The sequence below is a fragment of the Bombyx mandarina genome, chromosome 22 (assembly GCF_030267445.1).
Source record: "Bombyx mandarina strain Sakado chromosome 22, ASM3026744v2".
Classification (NCBI taxonomy): Eukaryota; Metazoa; Arthropoda; class Insecta; order Lepidoptera; family Bombycidae; genus Bombyx; species Bombyx mandarina.
Window position 1 is genome coordinate 7,187,413 of NC_143228.1, and position 27,270 is coordinate 7,214,682.

At 36.7% G+C, this 27,270-nt stretch overlaps 1 protein-coding gene and 1 long non-coding RNA gene across 5 annotated transcripts in view; both read right to left on the minus strand.

Moving 5' to 3' along the window:
- Positions 1-1,032: 1,032 nt before the first annotated feature.
- Positions 1,033-11,128, minus strand: LOC149500320 (uncharacterized). The gene is made up of 3 exons (XR_016325059.1): positions 9,366-11,128; positions 8,483-8,550; positions 1,033-5,398 (listed from the first exon to the last, which is right to left on the minus strand). It is a non-coding gene; the product is annotated as an uncharacterized LOC149500320 (long non-coding RNA).
- A 4,817-nt stretch (positions 11,129-15,945) lies between these two features.
- Positions 15,946-27,270, minus strand: part of Tgi (Tondu-domain-containing Growth Inhibitor) — a 30,257-nt gene continuing 18,932 nt past the window's right edge. For 3 of the 4 annotated variants that reach the window (XM_089736889.1, XM_028182764.2, XM_028182765.2), the window contains exons 3-6: positions 20,734-20,875; positions 19,845-19,990; positions 18,594-18,719; positions 15,946-17,213 (exon numbers count right to left, since the gene is read on the minus strand). In XM_089736889.1, the coding sequence (XP_089593015.1) occupies positions 16,759-17,213; positions 18,594-18,719; positions 19,845-19,990; positions 20,734-20,875 (869 nt within the window). In that variant the 3' untranslated portion in view covers positions 15,946-16,758. Of the gene's footprint in view, positions 17,214-18,593; positions 18,720-19,844; positions 19,991-20,733; positions 20,876-22,460; positions 22,622-27,270 lie in introns of those variants that run through there. The other variant, XM_089736888.1, reaches the window with a different exon arrangement.

Genomic DNA, 27,270 nt, shown 5'->3' on the forward strand with positions numbered 1-27,270 from the left:
CCTCAACAGGATTTTCACGTATTATGAGTATAAAATGTATATTAACGGATATATTAAATAGCATGTTTCGAAATAATCACATAAAAATATGTTTCACGTACTGGAATTTTCCTTTCTTCGTGTAATATTTTAGGAGCTTTAAAATGCTTGTGTAGAAAAATAAGAGGACAAAAATCGTTCCAATGTAAGCTGTTCCGATTAACGGATAGAAGTGTAAGTACATAATTGCCTAACAAATCTGCAAGCTCGGCAAACTGTCATCTGCAATTTCTCGTTTTGTAACAACCTCTGTCTGTCGGTTGGCTTATCACGACACCGAATAGTCGGTATCGACATCTGCCAATCTGGACTTTCAGCGAACAGACAGAAACAGAGGTGGATAAAACTGGGAAACGAGACTGGGAGATAAGTTGTTCGCAACCGAGGATTTTGCGCTTTTACTTGCGATATTAGATAGATACTATACGATTTTTAAATATAATTATGAAGTTATGAAAATATGATTATGAGTTGTTAAATTATGACTATTAAGCGGTAGGCAGCGGCTTGGCTCTGCCCCTGGCATTGCTGAAGTCCATGGGCGACGGTAACCACTCACCATCAGGTGGGCCGTGTGCTCGTCTGCCTACAAGGGCAATAGAAAAATAAAAAAAAGGTTAAACATAGCAGGTTGTTTACTTCTCTTTGTTGCATATTACACCTCTTTATCGTCTAAGTATACAAGGCTGTATTTACTAGTGCGAAGAAGAAGAGCGACGATAGCCACTTACCTGCTTAGAAGAAGTCCAAAATATATCTGCCTTGATAAAAAAAAAGATGTGTGGTTTCGTGGGACACCGGATAGGAACGAAGTTCCTTATTATAAAAATATTTATTTTAAGTTCTATTGAGGTATAAAGAAAGAAATTATTAGGGTATACATTTTTTATCATGATTTTTTTATTGATAATAATAATAAAAAAAATACTTTACAAAGTTATCGACTTTATTTTATTCACAATGATTTAAAAAAAAAATGTTATTTTTGTACGTTATTACAAAGTTAAGTCGTACACTGTGTGCATTACTAATAAAAATCTTACGTTACGGACGTTTTTCCCGGATAGGGTAGCCCTCCGCATCGTCCCACCAGGAACTTCGTTCCAAAAAAAAAGATAAATTCCATCGAGTAGAGAAGCAGTCAAACAGCAGGTAACAAAACTAGTAACAATACATATTAACATCACCGACACGGGTTTTTATGTTTAGACCAACGATTGTGTGCGACCCTTCTATTGAGAACGATCCTAAATAAATAACATTGCGAACAAGTTCAGTAGGCGGTAAGCAGCGGACCGAACAATATCGCTGGGCACAGGTTTTTAAGTCCAGTCTCTTGAACCATGCAATTTAAAAATTTAACTAAAAATTACTCTCGCCTCCGAGGAGGACCAAAATTGGTTTTAGCGGTGTCATTACCGTTGGGATCTATTTGTACATTAGTTTAGTGACATATGGTTGGGTTCTTCAATAAAATACTGATGATATATTAGGCATTTATTGCACACCTTGCTTAGCTGGCGGTAGGCGAACGACTGCCCTCGCAGGAGCGTCGCCCGACATCGCACACGTCATATTGCAATATGTGTTACATATTATCTACACTACATTAGGAAGTATATTTTTCAACTCTTTGAACTACTTTGGATTATCAAGCCACATGATATTGAATTGTCACCGAAGTAAACAACACCACAATATGAAAGTTGCCACCCAATCTGAGACCCGAAGTCAAAGCTTTACGTATATTTTGTTTTAGAAGCTTCTTTTTGCATCACAACAACGACTATCATCAACGGTACTCAAAGACTATTAATAATAAACATTAAATTAATAAACGATCGAGAATGTTAAGAGACCGAATTTTAACTGCGAGAAATTTCATTTAATGAACACCGAACCCACTTAATTCCTCTTTGCGATGCTTCCCTCGTTTCATGTTTCATTTCATTTAATTTAAAAATATTTTTAGTCCGAGATAGATGCGCCGTTTCCCGGGGGCTCCTCGCTGCCTACCGTTCCGACTCAGAAGCGTTTCTATTATGGAAGCTAAATTGCACTAAAATCGCGAACCGTGAAGCGAGAAGTTCCAGTTAAAGAGAGTGCTACGTTTTTCTTTTGCACTCGTTATCTACTCAGTTCTGTGATGTTTACTTTGAAAACTTTAATGCGGATATTTATTGCTTTCGCTCAAAGTTTTATATCACGGAAGTTATTGAACGTTACAAATTAAAAGTTACTCAATCATGTATTGTCAGACAGTAGATAGTATACTGGTAATTCTTCTCGTCTTTTAGCGATGTACATGCATTGATAATCTCACGGTCTATCTAGTATTAATGGTGTAGTTTGTATAGGAATAATGGGTTACTAAACTACTGAAACACCGAAGTTATTTGTCAACGTAATGTTGTAAAAGGTATAAGTTTTTATTTAAAAAAAAGCTCTGTATACAAAAAGTCGCCGAAACCATTATCATATTTAAAGTTATTATGAAAGGGTTTCTACGTAGCATTTCATTATGTAGAAAAGTTTTAATAGGTCAGGCCGGCAAGTGCTCTAGTCGATAAAGCGTAGGCGTTTTTTCACCCCTTGTTGCATTCATTACTTAACTCCATTTTATGTTTAATTTGTTTTCACTGACCCAGTACTCTGTTTAGGCGTGCATATACATACGTAGTTTATGTACACAATATAACTTATGTAATAATATTATCTTGTTATTGTAGCCTCACGACGGAAATGCGTTATTCATGCCTTGTTTTTATGTTCCACTTCTACGCGAGTGTGTAGATACATATGTACGTATACGCTTGTTTACGTATACGTAAGTACGTTACAAAATCAAATTTGTAAAACATTTCTAACGGTACGTATTATAATCGAATTCCAAAATGTAAATAGATTTTGTATCACGTTGATCAATCGAAATTCGTCGTGTAATCTAAATTTTGATTTCAAAACGTGTTCAATGAGTAATTTGATTAGTATTCGTCATTAAAGTGCCTACGTGAAACGTTGATAATTTAAAATCGTCAAAGATACACGTGAAGTCGTCGTGGCCTACAGGATAAGACGTCCGGTGCATTCGTATGTAGCGATGCACCCGGTGTACAAATCCCGCAGGCGGGTACCAATTTTTCTAATGAAATACGTACTTAACAAATGTTCACGATTGACTTCCACGGTGAAGGAATAACATCGTGTGATAAAAATCAAACCCGCAAAATTATAATTTGCGTAATCACTGGTGGTAGGACCTCTTGTGAGTCCGCACGGGTAGGTACCACCAACATGCCTTAGTAATAAAAAAAAAAAAAAGTGACAACGTAGAAACTTATTACTGTTACGTAATTTATAAATCTTCGTGGCCTAAAAAAAGATACCCGGGGTACTCGTATCGAGCGATGTGACTTTGCCTGTGTAACAGTGACGCGTTCCGGTTTCAATGCTCGAACAACCGATATATAATTGAGATTTCGACCTCAAGTCTCAAAAAGGGTGGTGGTATCCATGTTGTAACGTGTTTCACTCGTTTCACTCAACGTCACTGGTAAGCCGTGAGCTTGTACCTCCAACGATGTATTAAAGAATAAGAATTTAGGAATGGAATCACTGCCCTGCAAACTTCTGGTGGAAATATTGCTGTGTTATTGTTTGAAGGGTAGTGATAGTAGTGATATAATGTAATTGATACGTTGATATCATGAGTTGGTCGCATGAAGACTGAAGAGGCGGCATTCTTGTTCTTATATAAGGTACTGGGGTACCACTAAACCATCAATTGTATATTATTATGCAGATTATTCTTGTAAATTTTGGAATATAAAAGAGCGCATATAGCGAGTTTATTTTCTCAGCACCTAGTAAACAACTTAACTCTTTCTTTCATTCAGCGCTCTTCAAAAATCGATACATACTACATCATATTAATCAATATATGATTGCTAAGTTACATATCCGATCCGTAATTTGGAGAATCAATAAAAACAAGAACCACTTAATAACAGCATTGAAATTTTTTATGTTTAGTTAGGGTGAAGTACGTTCAAAATTACATATTAATATTTATAATAAAATTTAATAAAACTAACGTTTTGATTCTATTACAACGTAAGCGCTTTGTTATTGTATTGTATTCACCAGCCATTGTATAGTAAATCGTAATAAATACCGATAGATATAAATAAAACCGAATAAAAAGAATTCCAATGAACGGGACGAAAAATGTTGATTAATAAAACAATATACCTGAACGTCAGTCGCTGAAGCCAAAAGAAATACCGAGCAGCTTATTCCCGAAACATATTTAATCCCCTAGTAAGAAAAGGTCAATGTTCTCTATTCGAGCAGACGTAAGTATGTTTGTTCTACTTGCGAAAAAATAAAAGCCGCTATATAGACGGAATATAGATGCAGTCATATTCATTTGAGTGTGTAATAACAGTAATTTTCGGGATTTCATGTAAATTATGGCCTAGAATATTTGTGAATTAAGGAGAAGCTTGTTTTGTTTTCGGACTTTTTATTTTTTATTTTATTTTTATTGCCATGTAGGCAGACGAGCATACAGCCTATCTGATGGTGAGTGGTTGCCGTCGCTCATGGACGTCAGCATTGCCAGGGGCAGAACCAAGCCGCTGCCTACCGGTTAAAGTAGAATAGTGACGAATCATCTCAAATACTCGTGATGTACCATGGCTCTGGAAATTCGGTAATAGCTTTTGCATTACATCGTAGCATTGTCTTTGACTATCGGTGCCCACTATACCCGGACACTGGACGCCTTTGAGATGTGGACTCGTTTTGAAGACTAAGTTTTGATTGTTATTAGGCTGGAAGCCGACTTAATTTGGAAGGTGTCACATACCACATATACCTTCAAAACCACAACTAACCAAAAGACATTTCGTGGTGCCCAACCTCAGATGCAACACTTTCTGTATTTTCGGATGTATGGAGTTTAAGGAGCGCATTAATTTAATCTGTGCCTCGTTATGGGACTTTCGGAAAAGCCGCGTTTTTATCAAAGCTAACATACGCTAGGTATGTGTTAATAAACCCGGTTGACACAACAGGAAAAACTGACGTGAAGATGTAAAAAAAACTCAATGGTCTTACTGTAGCAATCTGAAAATGACTTAAACAAATAACGTATTAAAACATGTTATCAGAAATAGATCTTTAAGAAGCCTTTGCCTTGAAATGACTTTACATGTAATAGGTAGCCGATTTGTTTGTGTAATCCGAGTATCCGATATTGCCCGAATCAGGAGAACGATCGCAAATCGCTTTGTGTTCGCAGGTCGGTAGTTTCGATGTTTGCGATGTCGGCGCGTGGTGAGCCGTTGACCACGCCCTGTCAACAGAGATAACCTCTAAAATGCTTCCCAGAAACTGTGCACTGCAAACATTCCAGCCTTTGTCAAACACTACACTGTTTTCTACCTCTACCACTGTTTTATTTTCTATTTTTGCTTTCTAATCCAAAACACTTAACGTAACTATACTGAGACCTTAGAACTTATATCTGAAGGTGGGTGGCGCATTTACGTTCTAGATGTCTATGGGCTCCAGTAGCCACTTAACACCGAGTGGGTTGTGTGCTCGTTTACTCACCTAAGCAATAAAAAAAACGTACATTTAATTACTTAATGCATAGACAAGCGAACCAAATCACTGTACTGTAATTATACTGTACGTACTATCGAAGATAAATGAGTCAACAGCTTCAAATCAAATATCAAACACAGTATTCATTCCACCGTAACAATGAAATGTTTCAATTAATTGTTATTTCGTCAACTGTCGAGGGATATACCGGCCTAAGATATAGATCTAAACAGATACATTAATTACAAAGTTTGCTTTGATCACATGTTTTATCCTTCCATTAGAAAACTATCTGATGGACTAACTGACTTAATTCGGGAAGATACTTTTTTTGTTTTGAATAGCACACATTTATTTTTATTTGCTGTAAGAATTCACCAGAGCAGTTGAAATGTCATTAAAGTTGGTAAACGTTGCCGAGATCGGAAGTACGGAACCAAGACTTGAAATAAAAGCTATTTGTGAAGAATTCCATTGTTCTCTCTTTGTCTCCACTTGAGGTTTATTTATTTACCCATCGAGATAACGCAAAGAGTCCGGATTGCTTATAGAAATTACACCGGTTGTTTGTCGATGCTTAGAACCTAAAGTTCCGAATTAGGTCACATTTCATTCCTAATATACTACTATCCTAATATATACATCCTAATATGCTCCTAATATATTATTCCTAATATACTCTTACATATTTATGTGTTCATAATGTCATGAAAAACTAGGATATTTGGAGTAATCTTTTATCTTCGAAATTTTACGAGTCGTAGTTGTTTCTATGGGGCTATGAAAACGTTCAGAAGCACGAAACGAATTCAACTCGAAATAATCGTTGTTTTAACATTTAATAATGTTTTAACTACTTCAGCACAGTTCTATATAAACGGGTCATTGGTTTCGTCGTATTAAAACTTCCTCTCGGACGTTCCCACATTTACTACACCGTCGTTACGGTAAATTTTATTGTTAAATTTCTAAAGCTTATTAAGTTGTAAGTGCTACGAACGTAGGCTTTGACTACGAAGTAACGAAATTCTGGTATTTGACTGTTTATCTCTCGCCTGGTACAACAAACTTTCCAGTGTATAAACAGAACAAACGTCTACATTAGTTAATGTTTGCTACATATACCTATCGTTTGTTCTTGTACTACTTATCACTTTACTAAGGTAATACGTACTTAACACGTGTTCACTAACAACTTCCACGATAAAGGAATAACATTACATCGGCCTAATTTTTCAATATTATTGATGGTTGGTTACGTTAGCCAGTAGGTACGTGGGTTTACTCCCGTCCCGCCCAGTTTTATAGCAAAGGATTACACAATGCAATTGAAACTGCGCTCATGTCGCCAGGGTTGTGATAGCATTAACGTTGTAATGTCTATAGTATGCGTAGTTCAATCGCTCTTCGATTTAAGAAAAAAAATTGCCTTTGCCTTCACTTAAATTGAGTACTCTTAGATTGGGCCTATTTAGTTGTTACTTTATCCTAAGCAAAGAAATAATCGTTAAGTACGTCGTTTGATTGAGTATTAAGTTTCCTTTGATACACTGGATATTTATTTAGGCTTTCATTTTGCAAGGCTTTACCGGCACCTGTTCTCGTTTTCCTCTCTCTATTGTTAGACCATCGTGTTTTGTTTTATTGGTTTCTATGTTGTACTTAACGAGGGCTTCGAAATGTCGTTACGAAATTGTTTCGTCTACATCCGATTGGCCGGATTAGGAATTCATTTCGTTTCGGTTAATTGAATTTCCCAAAATAGATATGTAATTATTTATTGGATGGAATACCTACGAAACGTACACGGCCGTTTCTTTTTTCTTTATGAACTATATTTACATGTATGGGTGTTTAAAAGGTATGTAATTAACTTCAAAATAATATCCATGATTAGATATTGGGAAAGAGGCCGGTTCCATGGTGTTTGTAAAATCGTGACGTCAACGTTGCTGACGCCATTCTCTTCATCATTATTATTGCCTTCTATAGTGATAGTAATTAAGACTCACTTTTCCAATGAATTACATTTATTACATTTCAAGTGTACAGCGATAGCAACAGAGAGCTCCGCTCAGTTCGGCTGCTCGAGTCGGAATGTGACGAGCGTTTTTTTTCCTACCTAAACTGATAGTCTTGAGAGGCTATGTCAGCGTAGCCCTAACAATTAGATAAGCTCACGGGGCTCAAACCTGACACTAACTCTAGCAAGAGCAGTGCTTTGCAGAATCTACCACCGGGTCGGAAACGTGACCCACTGAGAAGATCCGGCAAGAAACTCAGTGGGCTGTGTCTGTCGGTTAATTTACTTGCCGAGCCCTTGCGTACATGCGTTGGGATTATAACAGTTATCGAACAATATTAACATTAAGGAAATAGTTAACTCTAACCATATTAGTTCACTAAATAGCAGGGTTGCGCCGAGAGATATTATAATAATAAAGAAGTTAACAAAAACATGAAGTAGTTTTTAGACGGAGAAATACTTTGTAGAACATCTTACGATTAATTAACTACGTGTCACAACAGAAGTATGTATTATTCGTAAAACTAACTAATTAGTAGTAGAAATATAAAAATAGGAGTCAAGTTGAAAGATTTGATCGGAAGTAAATTATGAAGTACAAATTCCTCAGACATAGAGATTAAATAGTGTTGCACATTTTGCTATTCACAGGATCTGAATAACGGTGCCCGCTCTGAGGTGACCACATCCAGAGCATCGGGTGACAACTTGGCGCCCGAGGGGCGCACTCACAATGACTGCAGATTCTTACTACATTCACATCGCTTTGGAATAAATATGTGCTTTGCGTGAAACACTACGTACTATTTCGATTCGCAGTTTCGCCTGCGTGGACTTCATTTTATATCCTGTGGCCGGAGATCCATCTATGGCTGTGGGATAAAAAGACACCTATTATTTTTACTCAGAAAAAAAAAAAACTATGACCATACCAAATTTCATCATAATCGGTTCAGTTCTTTGAGGATGAAAAAGTCACAGAATGCAATAGTCAGGGCTATTCGCAGTATAATTTTGGACAGACGGATAAAAATTTAGTGTAAACAAACCTAATGACGTTGGAATCCAGAAAATAGCATAACCGTTTCTGTCTATTTAATTGAAAAAGTTGGTCATAAAAATAAAGGAATTGAATTTGCTGTAAACAGCGTTACTGAAATAAAATAATTGTATTATATGTAGATGGGTATACAATGAAAAGACGCGTCATCGTCAATATTTTTTAACAAAGACTGTTCACGCTTAAAAGCCTTTCGTAATATGTCATTGGCTTTCATTTATTCTAATTTAACTGACGAAGTCAACTTCATGTAGAATTTTTAGTAGGAGCTTGACATTAATGTTGTTATTGTATCAAAGAGAATTATACCAATAGGTAATTATGGATGTTGTCTTTTTAAATATTTCATCATCATCAGCCTATAGCAGTCCACTGCTGGACATACGCCTCTTCAATTGTTCGCCACTGAGCATGATCCTCGGCTTTTCTCATCCAGCTCCTGTCAGCCACCCCGCACAGATCATCACTCCACCGAGCCTGAGGGCGTTCTGCAATGCGTTTTCCAATTGGCGGTTTCCACTCAAGAACGCTTTTACCCCAACGGTTATCGGCTAATATGGCCAGCCTATTGCCACTTCAGCTTACTAATTCGCTTTAAATATTTACCATTCAACAATCTGAACTCACCTTTGCTTCGAACTAGTGTGTTAGAGAACTGAAGCCTTTGTTATAGGAAGTATCCTCTTACAAGCTTTGTGTGCAGGCCGGCACCTCAGCGCGGGATGCGTCTAATTGTCCTCATCCCATCGCGTGGAACCACTCTACGCCTTAAATAACTAACCCTGGACATACAGCATCAGTGTTCTCACTGCAGCGAACATTGCTGACAACTAACCGAGCAGACGAAACGCGAGTGACAAAGTGAATTTAATTAAAATATACTTGATTTGAATTTTACGCATAAAATTGACTTACCTCCGTATTATGAGGCACCGTTGCGACGAGAATATGAAATTAATGCCCGACTACGGAACATGACGAAATTACTGTTCGTTCCAGTTTAATAACGAGAATATTATCTTGTTACTATTGCTCATCGTTTGGGTAAGTGAATACGGTGCGATGAGTAGGTATTCGTTTATGATAAAATCGAGAAGAATTCTATATAAACGTGATAAAACTCGGTTTAGGTACACAAGCGATTATAGTAATAAATAATGATGATAAAGGTATGTACCTATCTTTTTATATTATTTTTGCGTAGATACGTCAGCGAATCTTGATGATATGTGGTTACTGGAACTTTTGTATTTTTTTTATTGCTTAGATGGTTGGAGTGTGAGTTCACAGCCCACCGGGTGTTAAGTGGTTACTGGAGCCCATAGACATCTACAACGTAAATGCGCTACCCACCTTGAGAGTTGAGATATAAGTTCTAAGGTTTCAGTATAGTTACAACGGCTGCCTCACCCTTCAAACCGCAACGGCTGCTCCACCGATTCAAACCGAAACTCATTACTGCTTCACGGCAGAAATAGGCGGTGTGATGGTACATACCCGTGCGGACTCACAAGAGATCCTACCACCAGTAATTACGCAAATTATATGTTTTTTTACTTGATGTGAAGGCTAACTCACACTCGCCCCATTTGCGTTTTTACCTCTCTCATTAATTTCAATTTCGTTTTATATTAGGTACTTTCGTTTAAGAATTTCATCGGGAATGTTAAAGTGATTACGAAAATTAAGATTCCTAAGACCCTAATTAAGCGCCGAAATATATTCAAACACAGAATTACTCGATTGCCCAAGTAAATATTGTAATATGTTAAATGGATTTCCACTTTGTTTGTCTTACAACTTTTGTTTGATCTGCTTCCTGGAACCGAAATGGAATCGACTCAATTCCCCATTTGCTCGAATCAAAGCTTCAGAATAAATTTCGCGTATGTAAAAAATCTAGCGGGATTCGATCTGTGATCGTACGTAATCGACTTCTGATGAGATGACAGTCTCGGTTCGCGTCAATTCATCTCAACGTCATCGTAAGGTACAGGAAAATCAATTATTTTCGTATTTAGTGAGCTGGGATCGTATGTGCGGGGTGCGGCGGGTACAGAGCGCTCGATCGATACGCCTCGCGGCCGGTCAGGTAACGCTACACATAAATAATGAAAACGCTCATCGCAACCACGTCGAACTTCACGATACGTATGTAGGTACACAGGTTTACGGTGAACCTTCGAAGATGTCTTGTGTCAAATGTCAATAGCAAACTATTAGTGTGTATAATAAAAAATCTTACATTTATTTCCGTTATCTGGTACCTGTAACACAAGTTCTTTAGGAACTTACCACGGGACCAGTTGACGTGGCGTGATTGTTAGTAAATATTTATTTATTTATTTATTAGATATGCACCACGTGAAAAGTTTACACAGACACCGAAGAAAATTTTCTCTTTCAATTTTAGGCTGCCTTCCTCGCACTATGATGAGATTATCTCTGTTACATAATAGTTGTCATAAAATAAATAAAAAATACATTTACAGACAATTTTGTCGAAACGAGGAAATTAATTCGAAATCTGAAATTGTTAATGCCACGACAATATTGTTTTAAAAGAGTTTCTCTGACTGACGAGAAACAATATACACAATATACACAATTAGCTTACATCCCAATGTCGTGTTTCAGTTTTTACTGCGATACTTTTTATAGAAGACTTTGTCCTCTGTTCTCCGGTATTTAATTTCCTTCCTCCCTGTACTTAGGTTTCCATTTGATCAAGACGGGGGCGTTTTACGTTACGGATTCCCAGCTGCGAAGTCGTTTGTCGGATTGGGATGTAAGTCAACGTCTTTTATCGAAGGAAATAAAAGAAAATACCCTTACGTTCTTGCAATTTTTTCATAATTAGTGCATTGATTGTTTTATGTTAAAAAATACGTGTAAATATCGCTGATTCATTCATGCACGTCATTTTGATTTTTGCAGGTAATCAAGAGTCGTACTCAAGACCTGAAGACACAAGAAGTAGAATAGAGAGCAGTGTAGAAAAATGTCCATGTTTTGACAACTGTATTCGAGTGTGTGGAAGAGTTTTAAAAATCCTCTAGCACCATTCGAATTCAGTGCTCGAACGTGGTTATCCAACACAAAGATTCCTCCAAACGTTTTTCTCAAGAAACTTGATAACGTAATTTACTGATAAACTTACTTTATAAATAAAGTTTTTAAAATATCGGAAGCACGAAATGGTAGTCTAATCAATTATAAAATATTGAGTGATGCGTACGATAGATGAGTTGATATAAATAAATTAAGAAAATTTTTGTTACTGCTTCAATGGGTGAACGAGTTCACGGCCTACCTGGTGTTAATTGGTTACCGGAGCCCATAGACATCAACAACGTAAATGCCACCACCCACCCTGAGTATAAGTCTCAGTTTTTACAGAACAACGGATGCTCCACTCTTCGAACCGAAACGCATTACAAATGTTTGAATATGTTTGAAATTTACGAAATTCTATTCACAGTGTACAATTCACAGTTAGGTATATAAATAAAAGAGAAAAAAAACTGAAGCCTTTTGTTTTTTAACTCTTAAAAAAGCGTTGAGAGTCGCAGAATGACATTAAGGTATAAAAATCTAATCTGTTGCTTATTAGCCCCGGAGATTGCTAGTAAATTTCAATCTACTCTTAGTTTCCGTTTGATTTATGTGTATCTACCCTCTACAATAATATTAATCTCGAAAAAATGAAAGGTAAACATGTTGAATGGGATTTTGTGTTCTTTGTCATAAAAAGATTATTGAAACGGTTGTATAATATAAAAGATGTCACAAGCCATATTATACTAATATGTAGGTACTCTGAATCATTATGTTTCATGTAAATTTCAATCTACTCTCAGTTTTCGTTTGATTTATATGTATTTACCCTCTACAATAATATTAATCTCGAAAAAATGGAAGGTAAACATGTTGAATGGGATTTTGTGTTCTTTGTCATAAAAAATATTATGGAAACAGTTGAATAATATAAAAGATGTGACGAGCAATATTATATGTACTCTGAATCTTTATGCTTCAATAAAGTGATATTATTTGACTTCTAAGCTTATTTGAAGTAGACATTACCAACTCAATATCAATAACAGTTCGAGTAGCTTCCACTTATTAATTAAATTAGTGAATTAAACTAAGGAGCGATCGTCTTCTTACTGCATATTTTATGTATATATTGGATCGCTACACGTTGTTATTTAAGCATTTTTGTACCTATTTTACTACTCTCGTGTGAACAAGGATACTTCTGGAAATACAGCGGAGAAATTTAAATTAAAAGGCGTTAATTTTTGTCTCTGAAAACTCATTCCTCGGCATATAAAACTAATTAACTTTTCATCTTCTTAATCATTTCGTTTAACAGAGTGTTGGTGATCGATATGTAAGCCTTAGAGGGGGCATATTTGACGCGTCTCACGATGCGCCGCCATGTCTCCCTGCTCAAGGCCATGCTGTTTCACTCTTTTAAGGGACCTCCCACTGACTTTTAGATGATCGTAAGCACGATGCCGAACACACTCTGTAGATCATCTGTTTGATCTGGATGGGTCAACAGTGTTAATCCCAACGTTGTCATATTTAGCGTGAAATATAGCAAAAAAACGATATCTTACAAAATCTGACTGAAAGCTTTATTGGTTGAAAAAAAATTGTAATATGACAGAAATAAAATTGAAGTAATAAGGAATCCACTTCTCGAACTTAAGTTTTGCGTTTGATATTTTTAGAAGCGCTTCAATTTATTAATTACTCAGGCACAAGCTTTTTATATTCTTTGTGTAGGCGAGCTAATGCCCGCTCTTCTTGTAAGCTTATTAAATCCAGGCTCCAGACCATGAATACCTACTGTCGACCGCCTCGTTGAGATAACATTGCGTGCAGGGTACGTATTCAAACGGGCACGCATCATTCGTGCCCTTCACCAAGCAGACACTAATGGAGAAGGAGATCCTTGCGCGGAAGTGGCGTTGGATTGGTCACATATTGAGGAAGTCCGATACCCACCTATCAAAGAGAGCAATGACCTGAAAAGTGTCTGCCAAAAGGAACAGAGGTCGCCCCAGAACAAATTGGCGTCGCTCGGTGGAGCAGGAGCTAGGTGTCTTGGGCATGACGTGGGTGGAGCTAGAACAGACTGCCCAAGACCAATGTAAATGAAAATATTTGATTTGGGCCCTACACCCCAGCAGAGGGTAATAGGAAAGAATGATGACGATGACGCATCATTCGTGACAGAAATAGGCTGGTAATGCTAACCATTGGGCCCTAACACGCTTCATCAATATTTCTTACATTGCATTAGGCATACGAGATGGTGCTCATGGTGTTAAGAGATTACTGAAACACATAGGCATCACAACGTGAATGACGTTGCTATCGAAAACTTGTGTATTTTAGCTTTTCTGATCTTACCTTTATCTTGACTTGTAAGAAACGAGGAAACCATTTTTGAAACACAAAGCTATAAAAACGCATGTTAATAAAATGGCTCTTTGTATAAATTTCGATTGTTTAATATCTGTATTTGGCTCTTTTAGCTTTTGTGTGTGTGATAAGGTTGCCGAGCACCGATATAGAAGGATGAGGATGAGACAGTCGCTTTCCGGTCACCGTCCTCGTCCTCGAAGGGCTCGACGAGTGAATTAACCCACAGACACAGCCCACTGAGTTACTCGCCCGATCTTCTCAGTGGGTCGCGTTCCGATCCGGTGGTAAATTCTGCGAAGCACTGCTCTTGCTAGGGCCAGTGTGAGCAACACTCCGGTTTGAGCCCCGTGAGCTCACCTACATGTTAGGGCGAAGCTGAAACAGCCTCTCAAGGCTATCAGCATAGGTAGGAAAAAAAAGTCGCTTTACAATACAATTGATACTTCGACAACATGTATCAAAGTGGGTGCGGCATCGCGCTGTGATGTTCGCAACATGAATTAAGATAAATGATTTTGTTTACTGAATTCTTTATTATGCAAGACGATCCGCTTGAGTGGTTTCATTGCAACAAGGGTAACATACCCGTTATTTATAAAACTTTAAAAATTACATTAAAGATGTGGTAGATAGTTCGCTGAATCTGTACGTGTCCGTCTTTTCCGGTATGACTAGGAATTCCGAACTGAGCTGCTGTGTTGGTATTCGTAATCGGAATTGTCACATCCTTTTCTTACTTTAAATGATCATAGATACTGTACTTAATATAATAAGCAATCGATGGAACCAGTTATTGTAATTGGTGTAATATTTGTTTTTTGATAGACATTCATTGTAATAGATAGAATTTACTACCAATAAAAAAAAAAAAAAAATTTACTGTTGCTTACAGGTTGTAGGGCGTGTGAATTTTTTGTAATGATTTTTTTAGCTTTCATATGTTTGTTTTCCAAACAATCTTTACTTACTGCTGCTACTTAAGCTATATGTGTGTTTTGTATTCGGGATCAGGTTTTTAACTTTTATAACGTTAATATAACGATGTAGATCTGTGCACACGTACCTATTCTAAAATCCCTCACTACAATAAAGGGGAATAAAAATATAAAATAAACATAAAATAAATAAAAATAAGCGCTGTTCGATGCATCCACTTCGAACAGGATCATCTGAACCACCTCCATTTTTTTTTTTTTTTTACCAGTACTAAGTCTGTGTGAAAAGCAATATTATTTTATTAAAATATTTAAATGAATAGTTCTATATGTTACAAGTATGTTTGTATTTTTTATCTATGTTATTATTTTACATTTAATTTTCATGCCGTTTTTTGTCCGCTTTCCACCCCTCTCATAGATAGCTATGCAATTTCTTTTGCGTTTTCATGAAAGAAAACCCATCAACGAATAGAGCTCCCGCCTGTACAAGCGGTTTTACAAGTGATTTAAAAATTTATGAGTCCTTTAAACGAAACAATTATGTATAATACCGAACATTTTTTTTTTAAATATCCGTCTTTAAACGGCCCCAACGCTAAATGAGAGCTTATTACCGTATCTCAATACTTCATAGGTAAACTTCGGATTGACCGAGTCATTGTCAAAGTGAGCGACCCTAAATGCACAGAAAAACATACAACAACTGTTGAGAGCTTCGCGTCGTTGCTATTTATTGCAGAATGTATTATTGGTTTATCCTTCAAACTGTTTATTTATGTACCATTTCTATTTGTTATTCAAAAATGAAAGTGAATGAAACAAATAAATTTCAAAGGCTATGTTTATTCGTATTATCTTCAATGACAAGTAACCTCCTTAATTAATGTGCATAAATAGGAAATTATTATTTACATACATTCGTAGATCACGTTCTTAAAAAAAAAAATGTATTAAAAGACAGCCAGCTGTCTACTATCTTACTTTTCGTAAATGGAAACAAAATAATTTAACATAAATTTCTTAATCGAAATTTCATAAAATTAAAACAAAATTATCAAACGAAACCGTGTGTTTAACATTGTATTGACTTCAATATTTATCTGAATTTTTGAAGTAATCACAAAAAAATATAATAATACGCGTGTATTCTTACGAGGAACATTAAAAGGTGTTTTAAAATTAAAAATTAGCTCCTTTAACTTTCTAGCCGTCTTTTTCTAACGATACATCCTTACTATAGAAATGACTATTATTAATTACAACACATACAACTCGCAACTTATATCTACTAGTGACCGATGTGCAAAAGCGCTCCTTCTGAGGTAATAATAATTTACAATGTGTAAACTGGTGACTACTAATTGACTATTCATAATACCTTAAAATAAAATTAAATAACATCCGATCGTTTACCCAAAAGCCCTAAAGGTAACAACAGAATTGTCATGGATTCGTGAGTTAAATATAACATGAAACGTTAATACAGGGCGCTCGACTCGTGCCCATTAACAAAATAACAGCGTTCTTTATGTTAAACAAGTGGGAATTTATCGACACTTGAGTTCAGAGCATCATGAGAACGCCTCGTATTTTTTTTACAAGGTCGTAAACCGAACCGCCTTTAGCCGCAACAACCATTATTATATTACGACCCCGCTCCTTGTGATAATTTTCGTGGTTTGATCTTTCTTCTCGTTGTCCGAATTCAAATTGTGTTTCGACGATTGTATTTTCTGCCACGTTTCGCCTAAGGCCTTGCTGAAGTGGTCGTCCACGCCGCCTTTGTGATTCAATTGCGTTTTCTCATTCTCTTTCGATTTTGACGTTTGCAATTGCCGCCACGTGTCGCCTAAGGCCTTAGCGAAGTGATCGTCAACGGACAAACTGGGGTCGTCTATTTCCATAGCGATGATTTTGGTCGGTTTGGGAGGTTCTTCAGTCTTGAATAGTATAGGGCTGCTGGCTCTGTCCTTCATGTTGGGCTTAGGGCTGGGCTGGGCGTTTTCCGAGTTCTTCTTGAACAAGTTCATGTAATCGTCGCCGAGAGATCTTCTGAAATGCTCGTCGATCACTGGATCACACATCGACATGGAACCTGTTAGTAAAATACGTAAGTGTACATTTTGAAATCGATGATATTCACTCTTATCAGTTAAGTTGTGTTAGGGGACGATATATAACTGGTGGTGTAACTGTCCTATACGTAAATACACCACCCACCTTGGGATATAAGTTCTAAGGTCTCAGTATAGTTACAACGGCTGCCCCGCCCTTCAAACCGAAACGCATTACTGCTTCACGGCAAAAATAGGCAGGGTGGCGTTACCTACCCGTGCGGACTTACAAAAGGTCCTACCTCCGGTAATTATGTTTCCATTATTTCAAAATAAACTGTTTTTATGACTCGGCCAAACTTTTATTTCGCGTGAAATCGTTTGGGTCAATATATATGGCAACCATAAATCATATCATACATTAATACCAAACGTCACACATGATACGCTTTGTTAGTGGTTGGCCAAACGCGAAAATTTAGCCTCACAAAATTTGTGATTTAATGATTCTGTTTTTTTCCTCATACCTAATCGTGGGGGCTTAAGAGGCTATTCCAACTACGCACGGAATGATAGGAGAGCTCACGGGATTCAAGATAAGAGGACTTGCTAACACTAGCCCCAGCAAAAGCATGCTTCGTTGAATTTACCACCGGATCAGAATACCCAGCCACTAAAAAAAAACCCGGCGAGAAACATAGTAAACTAAACGAATCAGTATTGGTACAGTCTACTATTACAAATTTCTAGATTGTTTTGTAACGGTTTTCGGTTTCTTTGTAGGCAGACGAGCATACGGTATATTTGATGATAAATAGCCGCTGTTGCCCATGGACATCAGCAATACCAGGGACACATCGAGGCTGCTGCCTACTAAATACTGTTCAATGAAAGTTAAATAACAATATTACGTGCTTTTCTTAATTACAATACTATTGTATTGGCAAAGCCTCTTTCCAGGTAACAAAAAATTTTGAACACTACTCTTTCTTGTACTTCGTATTATTTAAGATAGATAAATAGTATAGTAGTAGTAGTGGACGGAAAGAGACGTGCTGGGCGAAGAAAAAAGTCATGGCTCCGCGGAATATCCGGGAGTGGACCGGTATTGCCTCCGTCGAACAGCTGTTCCGGCTGGCTGCTGACAGAAATGAATATAGGAAACTAACGGCCAACCTTCAGGATTGAAGAGGCACTGGAAGAAGAAGAAGAAGTAGTAGTATACCTACATATGACTTTAGAATCACGATTAGCTCACAATATTTTTTGTCTTTTTTTGTCTTTCAATAAGAAACAAAATGTTTAGGCCGTGCTCCTGGTATTGCTGATGTGCATGAGCGATCGTGGCTACTCACCTACACATGGGCCGTATGCTCATCGTCTGCCTGCAACTGTAATATAGGAAATTTAAAAAGAATTACCTGGTGGGGTGTCGTTGCTTTTGGTGATGACTGAAGGGCGACTGTAGGGCGGTGGGGCGGGCCGGGACCGCAGCCGCATGTCTATGGGAGCCTCGTACTTGCTGCCCGGGTACTCGGGAGGTGCTTCTGTCGAAAACGATAGAACAATAATGGAAATCGGACACATTTCGTGGTCTACCTAATAATAATAATAGCTAGGAACATACTGAAGTCGTCGTGACGTAAAGTACAAGACGTCCGGTGCATTCGTGTTGAGCGATGCACCGGTGTTCGAATCCAAGGCAAATACCAATTTTTCTAATGAAATACGTACTCAACAAATGTTCACGATCGACGTCCACGGTGATTTTAATAACATCGTGTAATTAAAATCAAACCCGCAAAATGATAATTTGCGTACTTACTGGTGGTAGGACCTCGTGTGAGTCCGTACGGGTAGGTACCATACCCCCTGCCTATTTCTGCCGTGAAGCAGTAATGTGTTTCGGTTTCAAGGGTGGAGCAGCCGTTGTTACTATACTTGAGACCTTAGAACTTATATCTCAAGGTGGGCGGCGCATTTACGTTATAGATGTCTATGGACTTCAGTAACCACTTAACACCAGGTGGGCTGTGAGCTTGTCCACCCATCTAAGCAATAAAAAAAATTTATACCTAATAATAATAATAATAACCGGGAACAAATCACGTAAGGTCATTCGGGCTCAAATTAGGATTTCCTGTATTATGTTCCTGTGTACTAGAGACTAACATACATACTCGTATAATAACTTAGATAATATTGTTATTGTATATTGTAATGTTCATCATACGAATGTTTGCTCGAAGTGGGAATCGAACCCTCGACCCTCGGCGCAACAGTCAGGGGCGCTAACTACGGCACCACCGCGTCAACCAAAAATGTAAGAATGAATTCGCGATCCACCTTGTGTTAAATGGTTATTGAAACACGCATGGGAAGGTACTACTTTCTGTTGTGCAAAGCATGCTTTTTGTTTTTAAGAGTGGGACAACAATATTCTTTGTTTTGTTTTACAGTAAAATTGAGTTACGTCTTAAGATGCGTGGTATTCACCTCTACAGATATGGGGGTAGCTATGCACTAATAGACTGTGAATTCCGTTTAAGGAATTTAAAAAAAAAGATTAAAAAGATATATATGTCTATGTATTATATTAGAAAAGTTATTTTAATTCCGTCAAATGTATCGACGTGTTCAATAATTCAGTATCATTAATAGTTGTGTCTTACTTTTTCCGTTGACAGTGAGATTGGCGGGCCCGTCATCTGTTTCATCGGAGAGATCTCCGTCGCTGTGAGGTTGTGCACGCGTGAATGGGACCACGGTGCGTCTTTCGTTGAACGACTGCGATCTGAGCGCCATCTTCCCGTTCTCCCTTTAAACAAAATAGTTTAGGTACATTAAAACCGGAACAATCGATAAAATATTTAAACGTGTGGGTGCAACTCTAATATCGCGCTGGGCTATCTGTGGTTTTGTTTATGGCGTCGTTTAACGTTTGATTTATGCTTATGTAACTACTCGAATATCTTTGTTATTGTAACGCTGTAGTGGAACGGCGAACTAGATACATTTCGATGAGTTTAGCTGAATTAAAGAATATATTTTTATTGTTTGAAGTAAAATAAATTACAATATATTTAAGACACGAGCAATTCTCGTCTTGTCTCGTGAAAGAATACTAGTATACAACAGTACAAGGAGTGTCGTGGCGTGCAACTTCTTTGATAGGACGTAAGACCTAAAACGACTAGATATAAACTAAGACAGACACTTGACAAGAATTTGAAAAGAAATAAAAAGAGAAATGGAACGAGGGCGTGCGTGACTAGCGGAGGCAGTACTTTTTGACTTCCTAAAACACGGACACGAACCAGACAACAAGGAACGAACTGACCGTTCTCATATTATGTACATAGACAGTTAAATAGACAGAAAAGAACGAACCGATCGTTTAAGGAGTATAAATAGTATGCGCACTCAGAATCTAGTCGACCTGTCCTGGTGAAACTGGAAAGGCCTCCAAGCCACCACTAATATATCAATCAAAAAAAAACTAGCCGGATCAGCCCTGAAGTATAATACGGTCCCGAGCTTAAACACTACTTTATCACTCACTTTGGTCTGTATTCAGGCAGACGAATTGATCTCCGTTCCCTCCTCCATTTTCCAGTAGCTTCTTTAGATTGGCTGCGTGGAGTCTCCGGGGACAAGGTGCGATCACCTTCCGACTCGCCACTGGAAGCCGTCGAAGGTGTCTCTGGAAAGAAATAATCGCAATATTTAGCATTCATTTCGATTATAACTTATCACGGAGAAAAACTTTTTGCAACAAAAAAATTTCAGTTTTACTATATCTTAATTGTAAATGCAAGTTTATTTTAATATCTTGGAAATGCATTGTGCGCTTGATCAATCGCGCATTCGGTTTAGTTCGGGTCACAAACTGATAATGTTCAAAATTAATTCTGACTTGGCATCATGTTTATTGTTAAAAACCAACCAGACAGATCCAAATGAAACACACAAAGCAAATTTGAGACGATCGCTTAGTCAAAACTTATTAAAATACGATGCTCCAAAACTAGTAATATACTAAGTACTTTAATATTACTTCTTTGTTAACAGGTTTTTTTTTCTTGTTAATAATACTTAATAACAATAATAATAATAAAATTTTAAACGATACAGATTAAACTGTTCCTTTCAACTGTATGGCGTTTTTACGTGATTAAATTTTATGAACTGCCAGTGATGACAACCTACTCTAAGGTCAAATGAACCATTTGGCCCCATAGTGCTTTCCGTTTGAATGTTTTCAATACCGACTAAGATTTAAATAGATAAAACAATGTACACATCTAATCGTGTTGACAACGTATTTGATAAATAAACAAACAAACATGAGATAATCGTATCATATTTTAGATAAAAAGTTATTTGAATAGGTAAATGTTTGGGAGAAAATAAACTACATATATTGAATGATTCCTAAAGCCTTCATCTTTAGTGAAAATCGGTAAAGTTGCTTACAATACCCTGCTGTGTAAATTACTACCAACATTTAACTGTAACACATACCTACTGTCAGAGAAAAAATGATTACAAAACGACGATTACGATGCTTCGTAATAAACATTAAATTAAATTATATTTTACTAGCGACCCGCCCTCGCTTCGCTTCGGATGTTTCCGAATGTTTTGTTTTAATGTTGAACATGAAACCAAAAAAAAAAAAAAAAAAGTAGCCTATGTTCATCAGGAACAATGTCGGCTTCTAATGGAAAAATAATTTTTCAAATCGGTCCAGTAGTTTCGGAGCCTATTCGAAACAAACAAACAAACAAATCTTTCCTCTTTATAATATTAAGTATAGAAGTATAGATAGTATAGACAAAGAGTTTGTCATCTCCTGAATTTACCATTTATTTCGATTAAATGAGATTTTTGTTTGGGAAGTGTTATTAGTGTATTTATAATTTTAAAGAATTATTATTATTATTTAAAACGAACATCGATACGAGTGCAAGTTTTCATCGGACGCTTTGAAATTGGTGCTAATTATATTTAGATTTTATAAACTACACCATTAAGCTAGACTTCTTGTAAGCTAAACTCAACCGAGCCAGTATTACCTTGCTTCTGCTGCAGAGGGTAAAAAAGTATCATTACTATGTCAAATATTCAAACTTAACTAGAGATATACGGCACCTTACTGAAGATATTCAAGGAAAAAAAATTGGGAAACAGTGTTGTTAAAGAACAAAAAATATATCCAAGCAGGTAATATATATTTTAGAATGAAATAATTATATTTCAAGGCTTTTCTGTTGTGCTTTCTTTACCTTTTTCCGGAGATGGCATCCACGGTTGCCATAGCGGCAAACTGAACTTGGGCGACTGAGGTGGTTCCATCGAAAGTAAATGCAATCTCAAAGAAGTCTGAGCCAGAAGTAGCAGGTGATGAGGTAGTTCCATCATCACAACAATCTAACACAATACAATCTACGATGATGTTTCTCATGAATTCTCATACCAACACTTGCAAGAGATAGTATAATTAAAAGGAAACGGTTATCCGATAATGTGTTTTTTTTTTGTTATAATTTAAATGCTATGCCTTAGAATCGTCTATTTTTGATCACAGATTCGCTTATTTCAACTACAATCACAGATCATATCGCATCACAAAACCGGGAACAATTCTCATATCAAAATAAGCACGGCAAAGGAGATCACTTTGGAAACGAAAACTGCAGTTGAACACCGAGAGACAAGACACTGCAGCCCTTGCACGTTTAACACTGAAGGCTGACTGAATAAAAAATGAACTGGAAGAGATTACATTGGAATAAATAAATGAGATGAACAAAAAAAAAACGAAACCGAAAAAGAACAAAAAAAAAGAGCATCACGCTACATCCACGCGGCCGGACGTTGCGGCGCTTCCTTCGAGCCTCCTATATACAGGGTGTTTCGTGTATCGACATGCTCAAATAAGATCACGATCTCAAGAAATTTTATTATCGAACATCAGCGTTGTTGAGAAAATTAACACAACGTTAATCGTAATTATAAAAATTATATTGCATGACTAACGAAGGCGGGCATCAGAACGGTTCACCTCTCAGCCTTCCATCGAAATAAAACAAAGGAAATGATGACATCACGTCATTTAAAAGTAAAAAGACTTTGTGTGAATGACAAAACGTTGTTTTTGTAATTTCCGTTGGCGACCTCAATGCTTTGCTATCAGGAAACGGTTTTGTATTAATCGACACGTATTTTTTGAGATAACGTTGAAGATGAAGTTATGGGTATAAATAAAATTGTTAAACGTAGGTACCATATACCTATATACTCAAATTATTTTCCGTACTTTAATTACAGATGGTAAATATACATAGCCGTTCGGATATCATGAGAAGGTATAATTTTGCGGCCCCATCCTTCTTTAGCCTTTTACTTCCTCAATTTCAAGTCCTAAGCTATCGTTAGTTTTTTACTGTTCTCTTTGGCTCAAGTCTTAAAGGTGGGATAGCCGTTATTATAATTTAATTAAGACTTGAATCTATCACTACTTAAAATGGGCCGCGGCATTTTCGTTGTCATGTCTATGGGTTAAGGATCTTAAAATTATGTGGACAGTGATTTAGTTCGCTCATCTATGTGAAAGTATATTCTATAGTAGACACACCTATAATAAATATTTATAGTTAAAATAGATCGGCCTATAGCTACCGACACATCAACCTGTTCGGTCCATTCATGAAAGTGCGTGCGCGCAGGGCGCGGGGATTAATGAACCCCCTCGTTTCCTACGCTCTGTCTGCACCTACAACCTTAATTTTAACTTTATACTTAAACATTTCAAACCCTATTCGGACGTTTTACAGTTTACTTTCGATTGCACCTTGATTTACCATGGACATTGGGGCATGTATACAAAATTGAGTTTTAAAATTTGTAAATAAGGTACGTTTTACTGTGACAATTGTCGTTGTGTTATGTTAGTTCAAAAATAGCAGAGGTTGTATCCTTGGAAGGTTATATTTTATTTTGGTGCTAGAGGTGTCAGGGAGAGGGGACGAGGTTCGGACTGTGAGAAGTTGCCGCATCTCCGCGGGGCTGTATAAGCATTAACTTTTTATTGTCTAATAGAGCGACGGCAAAGGTGTACCGCCAGGTAAGGCTTTGGCGCCGCTGCTTTAATTATTAAGTCTGGTCGATTCGCCGAACAGAAATTAGAATAGAAACTAATAAGAAAATTAATTACAACAGATTACAAAGAAGCCGAACGAAATAATTTTACAATAGTTGCTACGTTTACGGTTTTCTAATAGTCCTCTCTGCTTCAGAAGTATTACACTTATATTGAAAATTAATAAATACGTTTTAATCCTCTTATTTTAGTCGTCTATACTAATATTATAAAGAGGAAAGATTTGTTTGTTTGTTTGTATTGAATAGGCTCCGAAACTACTGAACCGATTTTAAAAATTATTTCCCTGTTTGGAAGCTACACTACTCGCGAGTGACATAGGCTATAATCTTTTTTGAAAAAAATTTGGGATTCTTACTAAAATTCAAATAATGTAACCCAAGGTGTAAAAAAATTACCTGAAATATTCTTTACATCGCGTGCCCTGTGAAAACTATTGATGATAGAATAAGCTAATGTACTACGACTTTGTAGAACACATCATTATTTACAAAAAATGTCGCGCCAGCATATGTATGTTATAGTTATGCCGCAATAAGTGTTCTTTTATTTAAAAAAAATAAAACAACGTCAAATATCGTTGAATTTTTTGTTAAAGAACCGAGCGGAGCCGGAGCGGGCCGCTAGTGTTTGATAAAGGTTAAAATATATTCGAATTTGGAAACTCATATAGCTTCTACAGAGACATGAGGATAATGTTCTAGTAAAGCAAATTCGTTGTATAAACAAGTCTCTTCTCTTTATTTTCTCTCGTTTTTAATCAGTAATCAAAACGTTATGCAACATTTAGAAGGTTTTCGAAACTCTTGTAGCCGGTCCCTGTAATTAAAAGAGAATTAGGTCCGTTTTATCATTACTTTTATTTTGTTTGTAGCATCTCCAGCGGAGCGGATCCCTTCGTATTTTTCAAGGAACTTTTGTTCGGACGTGTTCAAGCGTTGTATTGTGATTGGATAATGAAAGTACAAGTGGACTTCTAACAATAACTCGATATCTTTTTAAAGTGAAAACTTTCCGAAATTGACTTTCCGATATTTTTTACTAATTTCTTCAGTTTTCGTAAACATCATTTTTATTTATGAATTGTTCTTTAGCAGTTGACTATAATGTGAACTTACGAATCTGTAAAGTTTAAAACATTTATAACAGTCAAAATCAAACAAGCAAATTAAAGTAATTTTTAAACGTACAAAATAACAATTCAAAACTTGAAATGATGTTAGCATTATGATCTCAAATAAAAATAAGTAGGCAAGTACTTATGCGATTGATAGTGCTTTATTTCTGGTATTTATCTACAGGTACAAAATGAAATTTAATTTTAAAACAACTATTTATTCGCAAATCGCTACAGTCTCGCTGCGATTATGAAATATCATTTTCAAAAGCACATTAAAACGTTCGAAGGGTACTCAACTTCGAGAGCGGAAACCGCGATCGAAAATGTTATCCTGTTCGAAAATATTTAATAAAGGTCTGATAATATGGGGTACATCCTTCTTGAACAGAGGAGAGGATGTGTGTAATTCGGTGGGCGCGCATGCGTGTGAGGAACTCATCTCGACGGCTGGCTACCGAGACGACCTCGAGGGCTGTTTATTTGCACGAATATCGATTTGCTTGTAACTTAAGCTTTATTTAAACGAATCGATGTTAAATGCCGTAGGGATCGGATGAGCATTACCCTATAATACACGCGCGCTGTTTTTTTTTTTAATAAATCCTTTTTAAGAGTACAGTCTTAATTTTCTTTGGTGCTACTTATTGTATTTTTTTATTTTTTTACTGCTTAGTTGGTGGACGAGCTCACAGCCCACCTGGTGTTAAGTGGTTACTGGAGCCCATAGACATCTATAACGTAAAATGCACCACCCACCTTGAGATATAAGTTCTAAGGTCTCAAGTATAGTTACAACGACTGCCCCACCCTTCAAACCAAACGCATTACTGCTTTACGGCAGATATAGGCAGGGTGGTGGTGCCTACCCGCGCGGCCTCACAAGAGGTCCTACCACCAGTAAAGATCTATTGAATTTAAATATATATTTTTGTGGTTTTTTCTGTATTCCATAAATTAACATATTAGATTCAAGAATGTATTTTTATTGTTTTTCTATTTTATTATGTCCATAACATTATTATAATATTATACACGTATACACGAACAGCTATTTTCTTTCAATACTAAAGACTACATTTGGATACTGTCAAATAATAAATTTGTATTATAGCTAGCTAAATAAGTTTCCAACAGACAAGTACTCAGAAACCTTTCCGCATTCTAGCGTGGTGCTTCCTCAATAATAGATTAGCTCCATGACGGCAATTTACGAGTGTATTGTGTATTTAATACCAACATGAATTGTACATAACATCATTTATCATTTGTTAGAATTTCCGTATCGTATTTTTATCTGTCATATTTTTCGTGACTAAAAATATATTTTATTAATTTAGGACGTATTTTATAAACACAATTATTTTATTATTTTATTATTACAATTGTGTCTTTATGTGAGTAATCGGGTTTTTGTTCTGGAAAAAAACAAGCTCACTGTTCACGTCGTAAAAGTGTTACCAGACGATATCACTTACTATAATTAACAATATTTAGTTTCACTAAATAGAACATGAACATAAATTTCAGTCTGAGATTTCGTCACTGGTGGTAGGACCTCTTGGGAGTCCGCACGGGTAGGTACCACCAACCCGCCTATTTCTGCCGTGAAGCAGTAATGCGTTTCGGTTCGAAGGGTTGGGTAGCCGTTGTTACTATACTGAGACCTTAGAACTTATATCTCGAGGTGGGTGGCGCATTTGCGTTGTAGATGTCTATGGGCTCCATTAACCACTTAACATCAGGTGGGCTGTGAGCTCGTCCATCCATCTAAGCAATAAAAAAAAAAAAACTTTGAAAATGTATGACTGACTAA